Source organism: Mytilus californianus, unplaced genomic scaffold (assembly GCF_021869535.1).
Source record: "Mytilus californianus isolate M0D057914Y unplaced genomic scaffold, xbMytCali1.0.p SCAF_5, whole genome shotgun sequence".
Classification (NCBI taxonomy): Eukaryota; Metazoa; Mollusca; class Bivalvia; order Mytilida; family Mytilidae; genus Mytilus; species Mytilus californianus.
Genome location: NW_026262701.1, coordinates 18,252,841 through 18,270,352, shown reverse-complemented (window position 1 = coordinate 18,270,352; position 17,512 = coordinate 18,252,841). Strand labels below are relative to the sequence as shown.

General features: G+C 30.4%; 1 protein-coding gene across 3 annotated transcripts in view; it reads right to left on the bottom strand.

Annotated features, from left to right (window-relative positions):
- LOC127701048 (A disintegrin and metalloproteinase with thrombospondin motifs 18-like) overlaps positions 1-17,512 on the bottom strand; it is a 523,205-nt gene that overhangs the window by 490,266 nt on the left and 15,427 nt on the right. For all 3 annotated transcript variants that reach the window (XR_007981810.1, XM_052204821.1, XM_052204823.1), the window contains exons 2-3: positions 14,489-14,534; positions 5,668-6,011 (exon numbers count right to left, since the gene is read on the bottom strand). Coding sequence is in view for 2 of the 3 variants with exons in the window: in XM_052204821.1 (XP_052060781.1) it covers positions 5,668-6,011; positions 14,489-14,534 (390 nt within the window). In the remaining variant the exon portion in view is untranslated. The remainder of the gene's footprint in view (positions 1-5,667; positions 6,012-14,488; positions 14,535-17,512) is intronic.

Genomic DNA, 17,512 nt, shown 5'->3' with positions numbered 1-17,512 from the left:
CATTTGTTTCAATGAATAGCTTTTCATATTTGATGGTGTTTGAAGCTATTTCTACTTCCTTTTTATTATTATATAACAACTTTTAGATAATTTATTATCTTATCTAAGATAAAAGATATAGGGTTCTTACTATACAAAATCTTACAAGTTTACAAGTTAATTTGAACATAGGTTATGCATTGAATTCAAAAGAACTTACATGATTTAATATTTATGAAAATGACCTTTGAACTGAACATTGTAAATGCTGAAAAAGAGCCTCTCACTTCAGTAGAACATATGAACTCATAAGATAGAGTATGTGGTAAAGTTTCTTCCCAAAATGGTGTAGGAGTTGGGACAATTTTTTTTAAAACAAAAAAAAACAAAAAAATTTACTTCAAAGCAAATTTTGTGCATTACATTACTTTTTACATCTACCACGGAGAAAAAACCTGAAATTCTCATAAATATACATATATTTAAAATAGCATGCAGACTGTTTAAGAATCACATTGAAATTCGTCACTGAATCACCATAACTTCTACACATGAGAGATCTAACAAGAAGTACATAGAACCTCTTTTATCATACTCTATTTCCCTATCTTTGTAGAAATAGTATACTTATATGCCTTATTAATGGAAATTTATTGTTGTAAACTATTTCAAAGGAAGATAGTAAGGTCATACATCATGCTGTAATGACACTTCAAACTAAAGTAGTAATAATAGTCAAATCTGCAGCTTTGGTGGTATTTCTAAAACATGGACTGGTTAAGTAAGTGTGGACAAGAAATGGAGTGAATGGAATATATTTGTACAATTGCATACAAGTATGACAGCATCTTGAAGTCAATCCTTCCTAAGATGTACAATGTTGTCTTATTTCATAATATATTTGTTATTTCCCTTTAAATTTGACAACAGTTTTCTAAGTCTAATAGCAAAAAATGTACAAACAAGTTAAGATTTTTTTATGATAAGCACTATGCACAAAATGATAAAAACAGTTAACCTCTGAGATTGGTAGTATCAGAGTTTAGATTGATTGCTATAAAAAAGTTAACCACTTTTATTTCCCATGAGAGGCATTGTACAAGTCAGTTTATCAGTCTTAATCTGCCCAAGGTATGATTACTCAAATTTCACTTATTCATGTCATCATTTAAATTTTCGCTATAAGTGCATAAATGCGTGAACTTAAAAGAATCTACTAAAACAAGACAAAAAAAGTAATTTTATAGTCTCTCTAAAAAACTGTACTGTGTATACCTTTCTAATTAATACATCTCTGTGTATCTTAAGGTTTTTATCTTATTCATAGTACAATATTAAGTATTTCTTCCCTTCAAATGTTATACAAATTAATCTGCTAATTCATTATGTAACCTCCCATGGTCAGCAGGCTTTTCAGTTACAATTTAACTGCAAAAAATTAACATAATTTCTTTTCAATGAATATAGGGCCAGGAATTCCACATCCAATACAATCCATGTTTTACAATATGTCTAATCTGAGAATACCTTCCAGATGAGACAGGTCTATTTAACATTTCAATCATAATTTATAAACAAAATAAAAGAGAAATCTGACAGATTTACGACATTAGCCTAATATTTTTTTATCACATACAGTAGCCTAGAATTCCAAGCTTTTTCTTCATTTAAATTTTAAAATATAATAACACAATTAATCTCAATATTTTCTTGTCAATCATGGGTTGTTTGAAGTGATAGATTTATTTCATATTTTGTACATGATAAGTTTTTTGATAAAAAGTAACACTTTGAAGAAAATCAATTTAAGGATTAGAGGTTTCAATAGAATTTAATATTCACAAAGTTACCAGTAACATATTACATTTAATATAAGCCTGTACCTCGCCCTATAATAAAACATTCAACTTAACTACGAAAATGAACTATTGGGCGTTAATTGGTCATTAATATAAAATTTGGTAAAACACAGAAAGCTTTTCATCCTTTTGAGGAACAAGTGAAAACCTTTAATAAAACAATTTATTCTGGCTTAGGTTAAGCACCACATTAATAAAGTGTGTAATTTTACCATACAAAATTCATTTTTCAAATGGAGATGAACTTATAACTCCCCATTATTTAACAATCACAAAAGTCTGCTATATAGTCATGTGCCTACAATCTATTTGGAAAGGACTATAATTTTTGTCCAACTTATTATACTTAAAATGATAATGACCATTGAAAATACTTAAAGTTTGTAGCATCAATCAATTCTACACTATACCATAGATGTATAAACCCATCTATGACTATACTCAGTCCTTTGGACATAAATGTTAAACCTGACTTTCATGAAAATTCATATTCATAATCCCATACTAATACATCCTTTTCGGGTATTAACAACTTTTTTTGATTAAGGTATCTTTGTAAAAGTCTTATGCAAACTGTATGATAAAACGCTGATGAAGATTTCATGGTAAGTGAGAAGAAGGAATGAGATCTAAAGCTTCTTTGTCTTTCTCTAATCACTATTACATCACATATTATGATGTGGCTTTTTTAAAGATAAATGGCATGAAATATTTGAAACTATATATTTTGCAAGCATCAATCAATCAATCTGATGTTCATTTCTAAGTATTTATTGTTTGTGTATGTCTTTTCTTGTTTTTCTGTGCTTTATTGTGGCTCAAACATTGTCAAATCTGACCTTTGACTTTGGAGGGTTAGGTGGATGACCTTGTAACCTACCATCTCATTTGGAGAAACCTGTTACCTTGACAAATGTTCAAAACAGAGAATCAGATCAGTTTGGAACTATACAGATTGCTTAAACCTGGTGACCTGAGTGAGGCAAGTTTTTAATGTGACCTTGTAACCTAACATGGTACCCTACTGGAGCCTCTTAATTCTGCTCTTTCTTGTTCATGCACTGAATTTTTTCAATGCTTCAAATTTGGTATTGCCTCCCAACTTCGTATTGATTGGCAAACTAATATTAAAAAGCTCTTTTGCCAACTTTTTTTTCTAGCAGGGAAATATGGACATAGGGAAATACAGACGTCAGCATTGAGTGTAAAGCTTTCACACATATAGAGCCTCAATCATGTTTCTACAAATAATCTCATTTTGAATTCTAAAATGCCAGTGTATACAGTTTTTGACAGTATACCCCTTGAAATAAGATTCTATCAGAACCTACTAATACTTTTACATACAGCAACACCCAAACTCTTCACCTTTCTAAACTTTGTAACAAATTTGTGGTCTCATAAATCAGGCAAATGAAGAACATTTATTTTCCTTCAGTTTAAATTGTCTATATTTATGTCATTTCAAACAATTAAAAACAGATATATGGACAATTTAATTCCCATTTTCTAATGAAAAGAAGACATCAAAGCCAAAGTGAATGACCACACCCCTTCTCTACAGGTGTATTAGGACAAGTAAGGTCGGGCTGATAAAGGTATGATGACCTGCTGTGATCAAAGGTCATATCAGGTCAACATTTTGGCAATAAATGTCAAACAAGTCATAAAACTGTTAGAAAATAGTATTTTCAAGTCTTATTCTAGGTTTCTTATCTTGAAGTTCAATGGTTTTCAAGATTGAAATGTTTGTGATAATAATTGATCAAGAAGAGAAAAAGGGATAAATATTTGTAAGTCAAGTATTCAAACAAAAAAGCACTTGTTTTACAGGAATTAAGGTTTTACTTTTGAAGTATCATGAAAACTAACACTTTAATTTCGTATTCAATAGTCCATTGTTTGAATTCGTATGTGAATCAGTTATAACATGCAAAGGTGGCTTACTAAAATATGTCAAAGAACTAATAAATAATAAATATACAAAAACATATTGCACCCGGTCAGTGATGGTCATGCTTTTATGACTTTCGAAATTAAAAATTTGGTATGAAAAGTTTGTAAAATATTTTTGTATTTTTTAAGATATATATTATGAAAATATATATACATAATAAGACTGTACAGATATTTTATTGTTTTGTCATCTATTTTTTTCTTAGTTATCTCCCCTTATTTGTAAGAGGAAAAAAGGGATGACATGGACTAGCAGATGACAGGTTATTTTTGGTTTAATCATCTCAAGGTTTGATTGTATTTGCAACACACTGAATTTATGTCCTCAAATATCCTTGTGCAAGGTTACATGAATCTTTTCATTTGATGAACTAAATTACAACTTCGCTCATGGGGATGTCAACTCTCTTAATAGTTCATTTCTTTAATAAAAAATTGACATCTTTTGACAGTTGTATGCTCTTGATATTAAAAAGACAGAACACAGACAGTATTTACATAACCTATATCTCAGAGGGATGAAAATATAGATACTGATGTACATGTCGATTGCTATCTATTTCACCTGTACGTTGAGAAATGTATGTTTTACAAGAATTTTCACTTTTAGAAAAAAAAAAGGTTAGATTTCACGTGCGATATAGAAAAAAGTGTTTTATTATTAAACTATGTCATAAGTCATTTTTAAACAAATAAAAAACATAGGTGTATATTTCAATAATGTCTGATTTATGAGTTGATTTCTGGCTTAAAGACAGTTTATTTTTGACAGTATAATTAACCATAATTCTTCAAATGATAATTTATTATTGCTTTGAAAAAGACGAAACGAATGAACTATAACAAAAACACTTAAAGAAAAATAGGTTAACATCAAGATATTGACTTAAGTTCAGACTGTTCAATACATCAGGACTATGGAAAAAGATATAAGACAATTACTCTCATATCAAGTATCATCATAACCTTACATCCTCATTGATATATTTAATACTTACTTACAACCTATCATCAAATTCAATATTGTTTTAATATAACCAATTTTATTGAAACTTACTTTTACTGAGAAAATTTACAATCTTTTTATGTTCCTAAATGGTAAATAATCAACTGAGATAAAATTTAACTTGCTTATTGATGACAATTTTAGGAAAAAAATTAAAACGCGGAACATATATTATATAATATATGATATTTACTATTATAGATAATTTATAATAGCAAATATCATGGTACATATATTAACCTAATTTATTCAAATTTTAAACTTGCTTTTTGAAGACAATTTTCGGAAAGAAACAAATCTGAAATTCAGATATAAATAAAGTAAGATGTGGAGTAATGTGTCAATGAGACAGCAGCCCAACCATGCCAATATAACACAAAAACATTTGAAGGTCAGCATATAGTCTTCAGCAATAGACATTTTTCTATACAATATGACAAGCTTTAAATCATCTCATTAGAGTTATATCATAGCTCAGATTAAATGTTAAACTTTTCACTTCCTACTTAAACAAAAAAACAGTATAATAATCAAGGAAATGTAAAACTTTATATTGCAGACAACTGAATTAAAATGGAATCAATGTAGAAAAAAAACTGTTAAATAAATTTGACCTTACTGCAGTGTAATATTACCATAGCTCAACACTTGACAACAATTGTAAAAGAAACCTCAACCAAGATACCATTATAATTTTGTATGCCAGACATGCATTTCATCTACAAAGGACACATCATGGACACTCAAATCAAAAAAGTTAAAAGGCAAAAAAAAAATTACAAAGTTGAAGAGCATTGAGGATAAAAAAATTCCTGCTGTCCCATCCCATTCCTACATTTTTCACTAGCTCATAAATTGTAAACCTACCATTCCATCACAGACTGAAAGAGCTGCAGTACCACGATGAGATCGCACTTTACCAGAGAAATGACATCGGGTTTCATCCCATGGTTTCTCTTGAGATCTAACAAACGTTTCTTTGTGAGAATTTACATTATTTTGACGATGATACACCTTGAATCCAGGTGCTAAAAGTTCTTTCTCTTCTTTAAGATCGATGTGGAATGTCTGACCGAAGCCAGTAATATTTACATATAAGTATGGTGATGATGATGAGGATGGTGTTGAACTTCTTTTATGACGAACATGATGACTGAGTTCATGTGAGACAAAACTTCCATCACTATCTACAATGAAGGGAATCACAATTTCTGAAAAGACAAAAATACATTATTTTTTAAAGTGACTTAAAAATAAATGGATTCAACAAATCAAAATGGTTTTCAGGATTTTCTGCATTGTTTACAGAATTCCAGGATAATGCATACGATTAGCATCAAAATTAAAACACTGAGGTCCTGTAAGCTAAAATCTGTATATTAACATTGTGATGACACTTTTATCAATTAGTAATACTAAGGACATATATCTAACATATACATCCTTGGTAATATGTCTTTACCTATAAAATATTAGCTTAGGTTGAAATATACATGGAAATGTACTGAATAAAGAAATAATATATATCATATAATATTGCCTTCCATTTATATATATAATCACATTTAGGAGGGGCATATAGGTTGTATACCCCCCCCAACTTTTGATCAGAAAAATTATCATAAAATGGTAAAAAAAAATTGATTGCTCAGTGTTATTTTTACCATTACCAACAATTTTCCTCCAAACTTTCCTCAAACCCTGGATCTGCCCCTGACATCAACATTATAATTCAATTTCATTCAGTATAATGCATGCTCTGGAACAACTCTAGGGAAAATATTTTACTCTTGATTTTTGGTGTTCACTTTCAACCCATCCAAAAAAATGTTAGAAATCAACTTTCCCATTGTCAACAATTCCAAGGAAAATGCTGATTTTTGAAAAATATGTTTTTTTTTTAATTGGATTCAATTTGGAAATGAGCCCACTGAATAACTGCCTTTTGTGTGTGTCACCTCATTCAAAATGACTCGTGGAATATAGAAAATTGGAAGTGTTCATCAATTAGCATACAATTTTTTATTACAAATCTTAACTCTGATACTATGGAAAACTGCACCAATCAGCAACAACCAATCCAGTCAGGTGATCAGGAGTTTGTTGAGTGTTCTCATATTTCTATGATATATAATGAGTTAAATAGTTACTTCCAAAGGGCATACTCTTTGAATAACTATCAACTAGTATATATATTTGTTTAGGGGCCAGCTGAAGGACGCCTCCGGGTGTGGGAATTTCTCGCTGCATTGAAGACCTGTTGGTGACCTTCTGCTGTTGTCTGTTTTATGGTCGGGTTGTTGTCTCTTTGACACATTCCCCATTTCCATTCTCAATTTTATCAATATAATAACTTTATGTATAGGACAAGATGCCAGACATACTCCAATGAATTTTTTCCCCAATGATATCTATATATATTCCCATATACCCCTTGTAAGTTATTACCTGACCATGATCTGGATCTATTTATAGCCATGACCTAAGTGGTTAATTTTTCCTGAAGAAGTTTACATGAAACAGGTAAATTTGGACTTTCAGAAATTTACAACATGCAAGTCTTCAAAATCATTGAATTTTTCCATTTCATGTAGGTACTTAAGCTTTTTAGCAATCAAACCTGTTTTTAAATCACACTTTCTTAAATAACATCCTTATGTACTTGGCTTCATTCATGGATTAAGTAAAATTCTGCCTTATGGAAACACGTAGACTAATTGTTGTGCACTTAATATGCAAGAAGAGCTTGAATGCGTATGAATATATGTGAAATTGGACTAACTACTTGTGTGTGGTCGAGAGTCTGAACTTTCGCGACTGATTTAACATAGAGTATATTCTGTTACAATCCTGTTAATTTACTTGTTTCTGAATTACAGATTTTCAGTCCTAAGGTAGTACATGTTAACAAAGAAGGCAGGATTTGAGAGTTGCTATTTAATAACGATGAATGGAAGAACAGCTCTATCAAATTATATCCCTTACAAATACTGTATTAAGCAGCTTATAGAAAGCCTTGTACCATGCAGGCACGGTACCCGTAAGCTTATTAACAGGATAAATCATCATAGGATAATTGTGTTGATTCGCTTTAATTTTTGTATACGTCTTGGGAGGTGAAACCAAGTGCAGACAACATTATATATATATATTTATCAAAGTGTGAATCACAATATCCTTAACCATCTTTAGGAAGTGTGAAGTTGGGACGGTCAAATTATAGTGTCAAATTATAAGATAAAAAATTTAACACCACAGATTAGCTGTATGTCTATTTGAATTGCCTTAATTAAGTTTCCTTCCCAGCACTCATCATCTTTTTATAAAACTATTATACTGACCAAAATAAGATCAAGGATGAGATGAATCAACAACAGATATAAGGAAAACCACAAAGTGTTATGTTACTTCCTTGATGCAAAAAAAAAGTACTTTTAAAGTTTTACAAAACATATTAAGGCTTACACAGATGACAATGTTTCAGTTTTTTTCATTAAAATACATTAGTCATATTAGCTATTGAAGATTCTATGCCTCGTTTAATAATCGTAAAAAGAAATAATAATTGGAAACCTAATTCAGGACTCATGTATTATCCTACAGATTTAAAGGGATGCATGTCTGTGGGCCACTGCATGGACTATACAATTTGTTCTACACTCTTAATGGTTACAAAAAATTTAATCTTTTTTCTTAATACATATTGAAACATCATAAAAAGAGTCACCAGCTGAGTTGATTTGTTCATTATAATTTAAAATTGAATTTCAACAAGCACTTGTGAATTTATGCAGAGCCTTGAATTGATTAATTAATTAATTACATGTACTTAGAAGTACAAGTTTAGAAAATTTTACTTTTTTCAGACAATGTCACAACTGAGTACGGAAATCTGTTAGTAACTATGCATATCATGTAAAAATTTGGATGACTAATATGTGTTCTGTTGGTAGTTTTATACCATTCTCAGACAGCCTGTTTAGTTTTGTAGGTGCTTTTCTTACCATTTTCATGGACAACTTGTTTAGGACATTAGTTTTCTCAATTGAATTGTTTCACATTTTTCATGCTGGGGTCTTTTATAGCCAACTATTCTGTATGGGTTTTTCTCATTGTTGAAGGCCATATGATTGCCTATAATTGCTTACATCCACCTCATTTGATATTTGGTGGATAGTAAGCTGTCTCATTGACAATCATACCACATCTCCTTATTTTCATACAGTTCTATAGGTGGTTTTCTTTACCATTTTCATGAACAACCTGTTTACTTCTGTTCATAATTTTTAGACCATTCTCAGGGAAGACATGTTTAGTTGTGTAGACAATTTATTTTTACTATTTTCATTGACAATCTGTTTAGTTTTGTAGCTAATTTCTAACCATTTCAAGGGAGAACATGTTTAGTTGTGTAAGTAATTTTTTTTACCATTCACAAGGATAACATGTTTAGTTCTGCAGGTAATTTTCAGGGACAACATGTTCAGATGTGAAGGTAGTGTTTAGTTCTGCAGGTAATTTTCAGGGACAACATGTTTAGTTCTTTAGGTAATTTCCAAGGTAATGTTTAGTGTGGGTTAACCCTCATTCTATCCCCATTATAGTACATCATGTATTGTGAACTTTGCCAAATCTTTTTTCTTTATTTGTGAAGTTTAACAAGTCTGAAGACATACATAAAATAGTCTGGAACAATTAAAGCAATTTGTTATTATAGTTTCACATGCCACAAAAATCTTTCCTTTATCCCTCAGACCAGACAGATCATTTATGTTTTAATGGTAACTACATGTACACTTTTATAAATTTTATTGTGATCGTTTGGTTCAGAATCAAGTAATTTGTTTCCCATTGTATAAAATAATATAGTTGAACCAAGTAATACCTATGTATTACCTAGGAGTAAATATATCTACAGCTGTAAAATTTGTCTAAATGCTTGATAATGGACAATAAATGCATGTCTATATGACTTTTTGATAGCAACATTTAACTCTTTGTAACAAAGGTTTTTGCCTATCAAAACATGTGCTTGCTTGACAAATCTGAGATAAAAAGGTTTCTCATTGGTTAGAATTTGGTTCAAGCAGTTAAAATCTAAATTTAAAAGAATGACCTATCTTTAAATATGTATATATATATAATTATATAATTATTGGAAACAAGAACATGTTAAGAACTATTGGTAATTGTATATATATTGTATGTCTGCAGTTTGACTCAACAAAGAATCAGTTGGCAGGGAGGCAACGAAAACTAGAGGCTCTCAAGAGCCTGTGTCGCTCACCTGTATTTACTGATGCTTTGGAAATCATGTAAAATAAGGTTAAAATCATAATTAATAGTATTAGATATTAGATATTATAATGATATCTAAGATAATAACAAAAAACTGCAAAATTTTTGTAAAATTACTAACTCAGGGGCAGCAACCCAACAACGGGTCGTGGGATTTGTCTGAAAATTTCAGGGCAGATAAATCTAAATCTGATGAACATTTTTGCCACCTGTCAGATTTGCTCTAAATGCTTTAGTTTCAGAGATATAAACCAAAAACTGCATTTTACCCCTATGTTCTATTTTTAACTAAGTTGGCCATGATGGTTGGAAGGCGGGGTCATCGGACAAATTTTTTAAACTAGATACCCTAATAATGATTATGGCCAAGTATGGTTAAATTTGTATCAGTAGTTTCAGAGAAGAAGATTTTTGTAAAAGATTACAAAAATTTACGAAAAATTGTTAAAAATTGACTATTAAGGGCAATAACTCCTAAAGTGGTCGACAGACAATTCTGGTCATGACAACTTATTTGTAGATCTTACTTTGCTGAACATTATTGCTGTTTACAGTTTATCTCTATCTATAATAATATTCAAGATAATAACCAAAAACTGCAAAATTTCCTTAAAATTACCAATTCAGGTTGTCAGATTTGTCTGAAAATTTCAGGGCAGATAGATCTTGACCTGATAATCAGTTTTATCCATGTCAGATTTACTCTAAATGCTTTGGTTTCAGAGATATAAGCCAAAATCTACATTTTACCCCTATGTTCTATTTTTAGCCATGGCGGCCATCTTGGTTGGTTGGCAGGGTCATCGGACACATTTTTTAAACTAGATACCCTAATGATGATTGTGGCCAAGTTTGATTAAATTTGGCCCAGTGGTTTCAGAGGAGAAGATTTTTGTAAAAAGCTAACGGTGACGACGACGACGACGACTCATACCACATCTTCTTATTTATATTGACAGATTAATGGCAAAGATCACATCATTTTCATGACCTAACTTTACTAGTAATCTTAAAATCTTTCTATTCTTATTTCTTTAAAAAAGAAATTGTTCTGTTTGTGATAGGAAATTATAATAATTGTGGTCAGTAATAATTGACAAAATAGTTATCTAAATAATTGATCTCCATTTTCTATTCAGTACCACTGTCATCTGATCTTACTAATGAGGAGTGCTATCATTTAAATTTTGACAATAAAGTCCAACTACTGTTAACTTATTATTGTGAAAAGTTTATCACCAGAAAATGATAATATTTAGATAAAATCAGGACCTGTCATTTCTACATAAATGAGTTTGTTTTCGTAGTAAATTATTTTCTAGTAATGATGGATTTATAATGTGAGTCATTGTCATAACAAACCCACCCTGAAATCACCTAGTTAAATTTGTTAAAAAAAAAAATGTCCACCCACAAATATCTACCTTGGTCAAATTCATGTTCAAAATTAACCTACTTAAAACAATGTCCATTGTTGGCAAAACATCTATATTTTAAAAGGGTCACTTCATCTTTCGAAAGTTTGGGCTTTTAACAGGTATTCTTTCTTAATTATGTATAATTAATCTTTTATAAGGTTTTGCTTTCTTGAAGATATAATGATATAAGTTAAGTGCTATAAGCAAATAAACTTATCTTGAATGAAATTGCAATGATTTGAGAGTAGGTAAATTGCAATAACTTGAGAGTAAATTGTACTGATTTGAAAGTAAATTGCCATGATTTGAGAGCAAATTGTAATGATTTGAAAGGAAATTGCCTTGATTTGAGAGTAAATTGTAATGATTTGAAAGTAAACTGCCATAATTTGAGAGTAAATTGTAATGATTTAAGAGTAGGTAAATTACAATGATTTGAGAGTAAATTGCACTGATTTGAAAGTAAATTGCCATGATTTGAGAGCAAATTGTAAAGATTTGAAAGGAAATTGCCTTGATTTGAGAGTAAATTGTAATGATTTGAAAGTAAATTGCCATGATTTGAGAGTAAATTGTAATGATTTGAAAGGAAATTGCCATGATTTGAGAGTAAATTGTAATAATTTGAAAGTAAATTGTAATGACTTGAGAGTAAATTGTAATGATTTGAGAGTAAATTGCAATAATTTGAGAGTAAATTGCCATGATTTGAGAGTAAATTGTAATGATTTGAAAATTGTAATGATTTGAGAGTAAATTGTAATGATTTGAGAGGAAATTGCAATGATTTGAGAGTAAATTGTAATGATTTGAGAGTAAATGATTTGAGAGTAAATTGCCATGATTTGAGAGAAATTTTACCAAATTTCCTGCATTTGATGTTTAACTCTGGATAAACCTTCTGGAAAGCCAAAAACCAGATGTGAAATATACAACCTCCAAACATCTAGTTACAAGCCAAGATCTCAGGCCAAGATTAGGTAAAGCCAGAAGATGCTTAAAAATGAAAAGGCAAACCTGTCTATGATCACTTTAGCATGAGAGAGCTAAAACCTTAGTGCTAGTCAACTATTGAATTTATCAATGGGGAGTTTATTAAGTTAATTTTGAGATGCAGTTATTTATTTTTTCATAGATAATTCTGAAATAGAAAGTAGATGATGTAAAAAAAGTAACAAAAGGTATGTAATTTCACATTTATCTGAAATTTAGAACCTGGAGATTAAAAGCAGGTATAATTTACATCTTATATCAACCTGTCTTCAACTTATTCCATTGTTTAGCCTATCACAAATCGCATATAGGATATATACCATATTAAAGGTCATATATTACTCACATAAACTTTCCTTTTTCTTCAGATGAGCATACATTAAATATTATGGTGTGAATTTTCCTTTTTTAATTACCATTTCATTTAAATTTTACAGTGACTTTATAATACAATTTAAAACTTAGGCTTCTAACTATTTAAGTCAGGAAAAATGAGAAAGAAAGTAAACTGATGCTAACATTTATATCTTACACATTTATCATATCACCCTTTGTTCAGACTTTTTAATGGCAGTCTTCTCACTATGTAACAGTAAACAATTTGATAATCTGTTGCTGTGCAGGGTATAAGGTACTGATCACCGTGGTCTATGGTAAAACTCAAGTGTTTTCCTGAGATATCATTGCAGATAGTCAATATACTGTAAACTAACTAGTTTTTGTGAGTGATTTATTTTTGCAACTTTTGTGAGAAGAAAAATAACATGAATGTAAATTGTCATTATTATATTGCATCTGTTCTAATATATGAATACACCATGAAAGTAAGAAAATTGCAAACATCAATAAATAACATTGTAATACAAAGGGCTAAATATGCAAAAAATGTATCCACAAAAACAAGTTGGAAAGCAATATATAATCTATCTGACTGTCATAATGACTCATTCTCAAAATAGACACAATATAGCATCTGATTACTGCATCATTCAATGACATGTCTTTTGGTTATTTGTGTCTTTAGCTTGCTGTCTCAGAGAAATAATCTAAACAGGTATTTTATAGTTTGTCTTTCTATGTTGTGATGTTACACTATTGTTTCAGATAAGGGTGAAGGTTTGGTACCATTTAAATGTTTAAACCCGCTGCAATTGTTTGCACCTGTCCTAAGTCAGGAATCTGGTGTTGAGTAGTTGTCGTTTGTTGATGTGGTTCATAAGTGTTTCTCGTTTCTTGTTTTTTATATAGATTAGACCGTTGGTTTTCCCGTTTGAATGGTTTTACACTAGTAATTTTTGGGGCCCTTTATAGCTTCCTGTTCGGCGTGAGCCAAGGATCCGTGTTGAAAACCGTACTTTGACCTATAATGGTTTACTTTTATAAATTTTGACTTGGATGGAGAGTTGTCTCATTGGCACTCATACCACATCTTCTTATATCTATCTCTTTTTAATTGTACAAATATAGTTACTCTAACAAGGCATGATTTCCAGTTTCAAAGACTTCTAAAAATCAAATACAAACAAGAATGTCCATAGAACACAGATGACCTTCTTGCACTATCATATTTCCTTGCTCAATAAAAACCCCAAATCTGGGTCAAAACCCTAATTTGGATTCAGTCAAACTTGTATGTAAAGGTTACCCTCAGGACCAGGGAAAAATTACATTATAAGCATAAAAGAGAGGCAAAAGATACCAAAGGGACATTCAATCTCATAAGTTAAAAATAAACTGACAACACCATGGCTAAAAAAAGAAAAAGACCAACAGACAAACAACAGTACTTGAAACACAACATAGAAAACTAAAAACTGAGCAACACCAACCACACCAAAAACTGGGGGTGATCTCAGGTGCTCCAGAAGGGAAAGCAGATCCTGCTCCACATAAACTGACAATATAAGAGATGTCACAAATGAATCGTCAGGTTCCAAATGCATAGGTCAAAACTACCATAGGACTACATTTTAGCTTACCTTCTGTGGAATGATCTCTGAGTAAACAGTCACATGTCTGTAATATCTGAAACAAAGTAATAAAGACATCTTTATAAATATTAAATCTAAGAAAAAAATCAACAGATGTTCAATTTGTAAATAAACTGTCAAATATCTGTTCCATTTAATTCACACTAAAAACAATAAATACAAGACGATAATAGCAACAGGTGTACAATTTGTACAACTAGACCAAAGTTGAAAGCATAAGATGATTAAGAGGAGTTGTGGGTATGTGTCAATTAGAGACAGCAACTCGAGGACAAAAATAAACTAGACATTTAGAGGGTGACATATATGATAGTATACACATATTTACTGGCTATGAGGACAATAGTAAGTTTATAATTGTCATCCAACGCACCAACTATTTCCCGATTGAAGAGGACGATGTCAATTTCAAATCAGCCTACATCACCAAATTCTCCAAATAACAAAATACATTTAGATATGACATGAGACAACCGCTGACATTAGGCTCCAACAAAATGATAAAAGACACAAAGTACCAATCTTAAAGTAGATGAATTAAAAGAGAGAAAACTGATATAAAGAGGTCTCTTAAACACAATAGCTCCAATGGAGCTTTCGTTAGTTCAAGCCATATTAATTATGTGTAACAGCAGAAAAAAAATTTATGAGAAAAAAAACTACAGCACACATAATTAATAGTGCCTAGTGGTAATTCATAGCCTGACCCTTTTCAGCCCTACATGGACCATCTCTGTTTACTTGCAGTCACTGAAAATTTAATCGTTCAAATTCAATGCACAACTTCAGCTAATAAGTATATCATGTTTGCCTAGATCTAAAATATCATTCAGTACATCTTTCTACTTTTTCCTTAAGGTAATACTAACAAGGTCAAAATTTAATGTTTGAGAAATCATAGGTGGCCAGTTCACTAATGTTATATTTTAATGTTTAACATATTCAATTTTTAAAATCTTGAATAATTTTTCTGAAAACTCTTTTTGTCCCCAGCTGACACTATTATGTTTAAATAAATTATGGGTTTAAGGTCAAATGAAAACAGGTTGTGTAAACTCACTAAATAAAACACCACCAAAGTCATAAACTCTATCTGATGGCTTTAAAATCTAATTTAAATGATTTGTCAAAACTCTAATAAAATCTTCATTGCATCCAATCTTTTTTTCATATGGCTATTAACACCACCATCATTTTAAGGCCTTTCTATATACCTTTAACATGAATATAAATGTGGGTAATGATTGTGTTTCAATATCTTTTGATCTTTAACCATAAAAAAGTTACAGTATTTAACATATATGAGACCAAAAAAGGCCATCTTTGTCAAAAAAAGTCAATCTATGTCTAGAAATTTTAATATATATATTGTCTAGTCAATCCTTCATATTTCAAATATGGACTATATATGATAATGAAGTAAGAACATATGATAGTCCAGGGTTATGCCCCTCATGTAATCTAATATCATCAGGAAGCTGGGGTTATGTCTCCAAGAGATTAAATGGTGTCTTGATACAGAATTTAAAGACAGAAGTGTTATTCATTTATATTTATGCTATCATTCAAATAAATTTATAATTTAAAATGTAGTTATAAATAAGATAGTATATCACTCATTCATAGTTTTCTATTCATTCATATTTTATCAGAAGCCTGAAGTATCAATTTCCCTCCTTCATACTTGAGAAAATAATTTGCAATACATGTCAACATGGTAGTGAGTAAATTGTCATTTTTAATCCAACATTAAATATACAAAGTTTGTTCTCATGTTTTGCTGTTATAACACTGTCCCAGGTTAGTGAAAGGGTTGAGCACTCAACTACATATTAAGCCATGCCCCATTCAGCACACATGTGCCAAACCAATGTCAGGAGCCTGTAACTCAGTGCTTATCATTGGTTGCTTGCCGTCAGCATGCTAGCTGTCATATTTCAGTTTCTGATAGTTGTTTTTTGCAAGAATGTAACAAAGTATCTAACCTTAAAGCTAGCTCATATATCAACATATCTTATTTAGTTTTTAAGATATATCATAAAAAATAGAAGATATCTCATAAACATTTCTTTTTAAGATATCTCGTGTTATTTCAGATTTTTTTACCAATTTTTAAAATTTATGAGATGTCTTATTAAATATGAGATATTCTTATATGGAATTAAAAAATATATAAGATATGTCATAGTTAATTAAGTGTAATAAATTAAGCATTGATGCTATAAGATTTAATTGTCATGAATTCAATTTTGAAATCTTAAATAATCTACTTAGTGCAGATAAAAAATTCAAAAACAACTTTTTAATAAAATTTGATGTTGCTCAGAATGGTCAAATGTGAGTCGTTTGTCTACTATTTTCTCGCTATAACTATATCTTTGAAATTTGAACTACCTTAAATGAATTTTATGGTGCATCAATGGAAAACACATACTAGTATTTCAAAATCACAATTTTGAAAGATCTATTCTTTACCATACATTGAATCATATATATGCTTGAACTCTGATTTAATGCTGGAAAGCTTACCCCACAAACAGTCTGGAGAAATAATTAATGTAAACTGAAGGATCAAAGCAGAAGTGTAGAATATCCTAATTAGAACATTTAACCTAAGTTTGTATTTCAATGGTTATGCAAATACACATACATTCACCTTTGTCAAATATAATAACACCCATGGAAAAAAGATTACTAAACCACTTTGCTTCCAATTATTTTCTAATTATCAACTTTCTGCAAATCATCATTATACAAAATACCATGTATGTAGTTGGGTGTAAGGTCATCGTGTGCCATCACTACCAAAATGCTATATGAGAATGCTTGTTAACGAAGAGAAAACTAGAGGCTAACCTGAGCTTGTATGGCTGAATTTGAATTATATTATTCTAGGTTCAAATGCAACAAAAAGGTGGATTTTGGTATATCAATAATTCTTGCCATCTGGGAAAATCACCACCAAACTTAAGAAATTTGATCAGTAAACTTCATCTAGAAATCTTCCTGTCT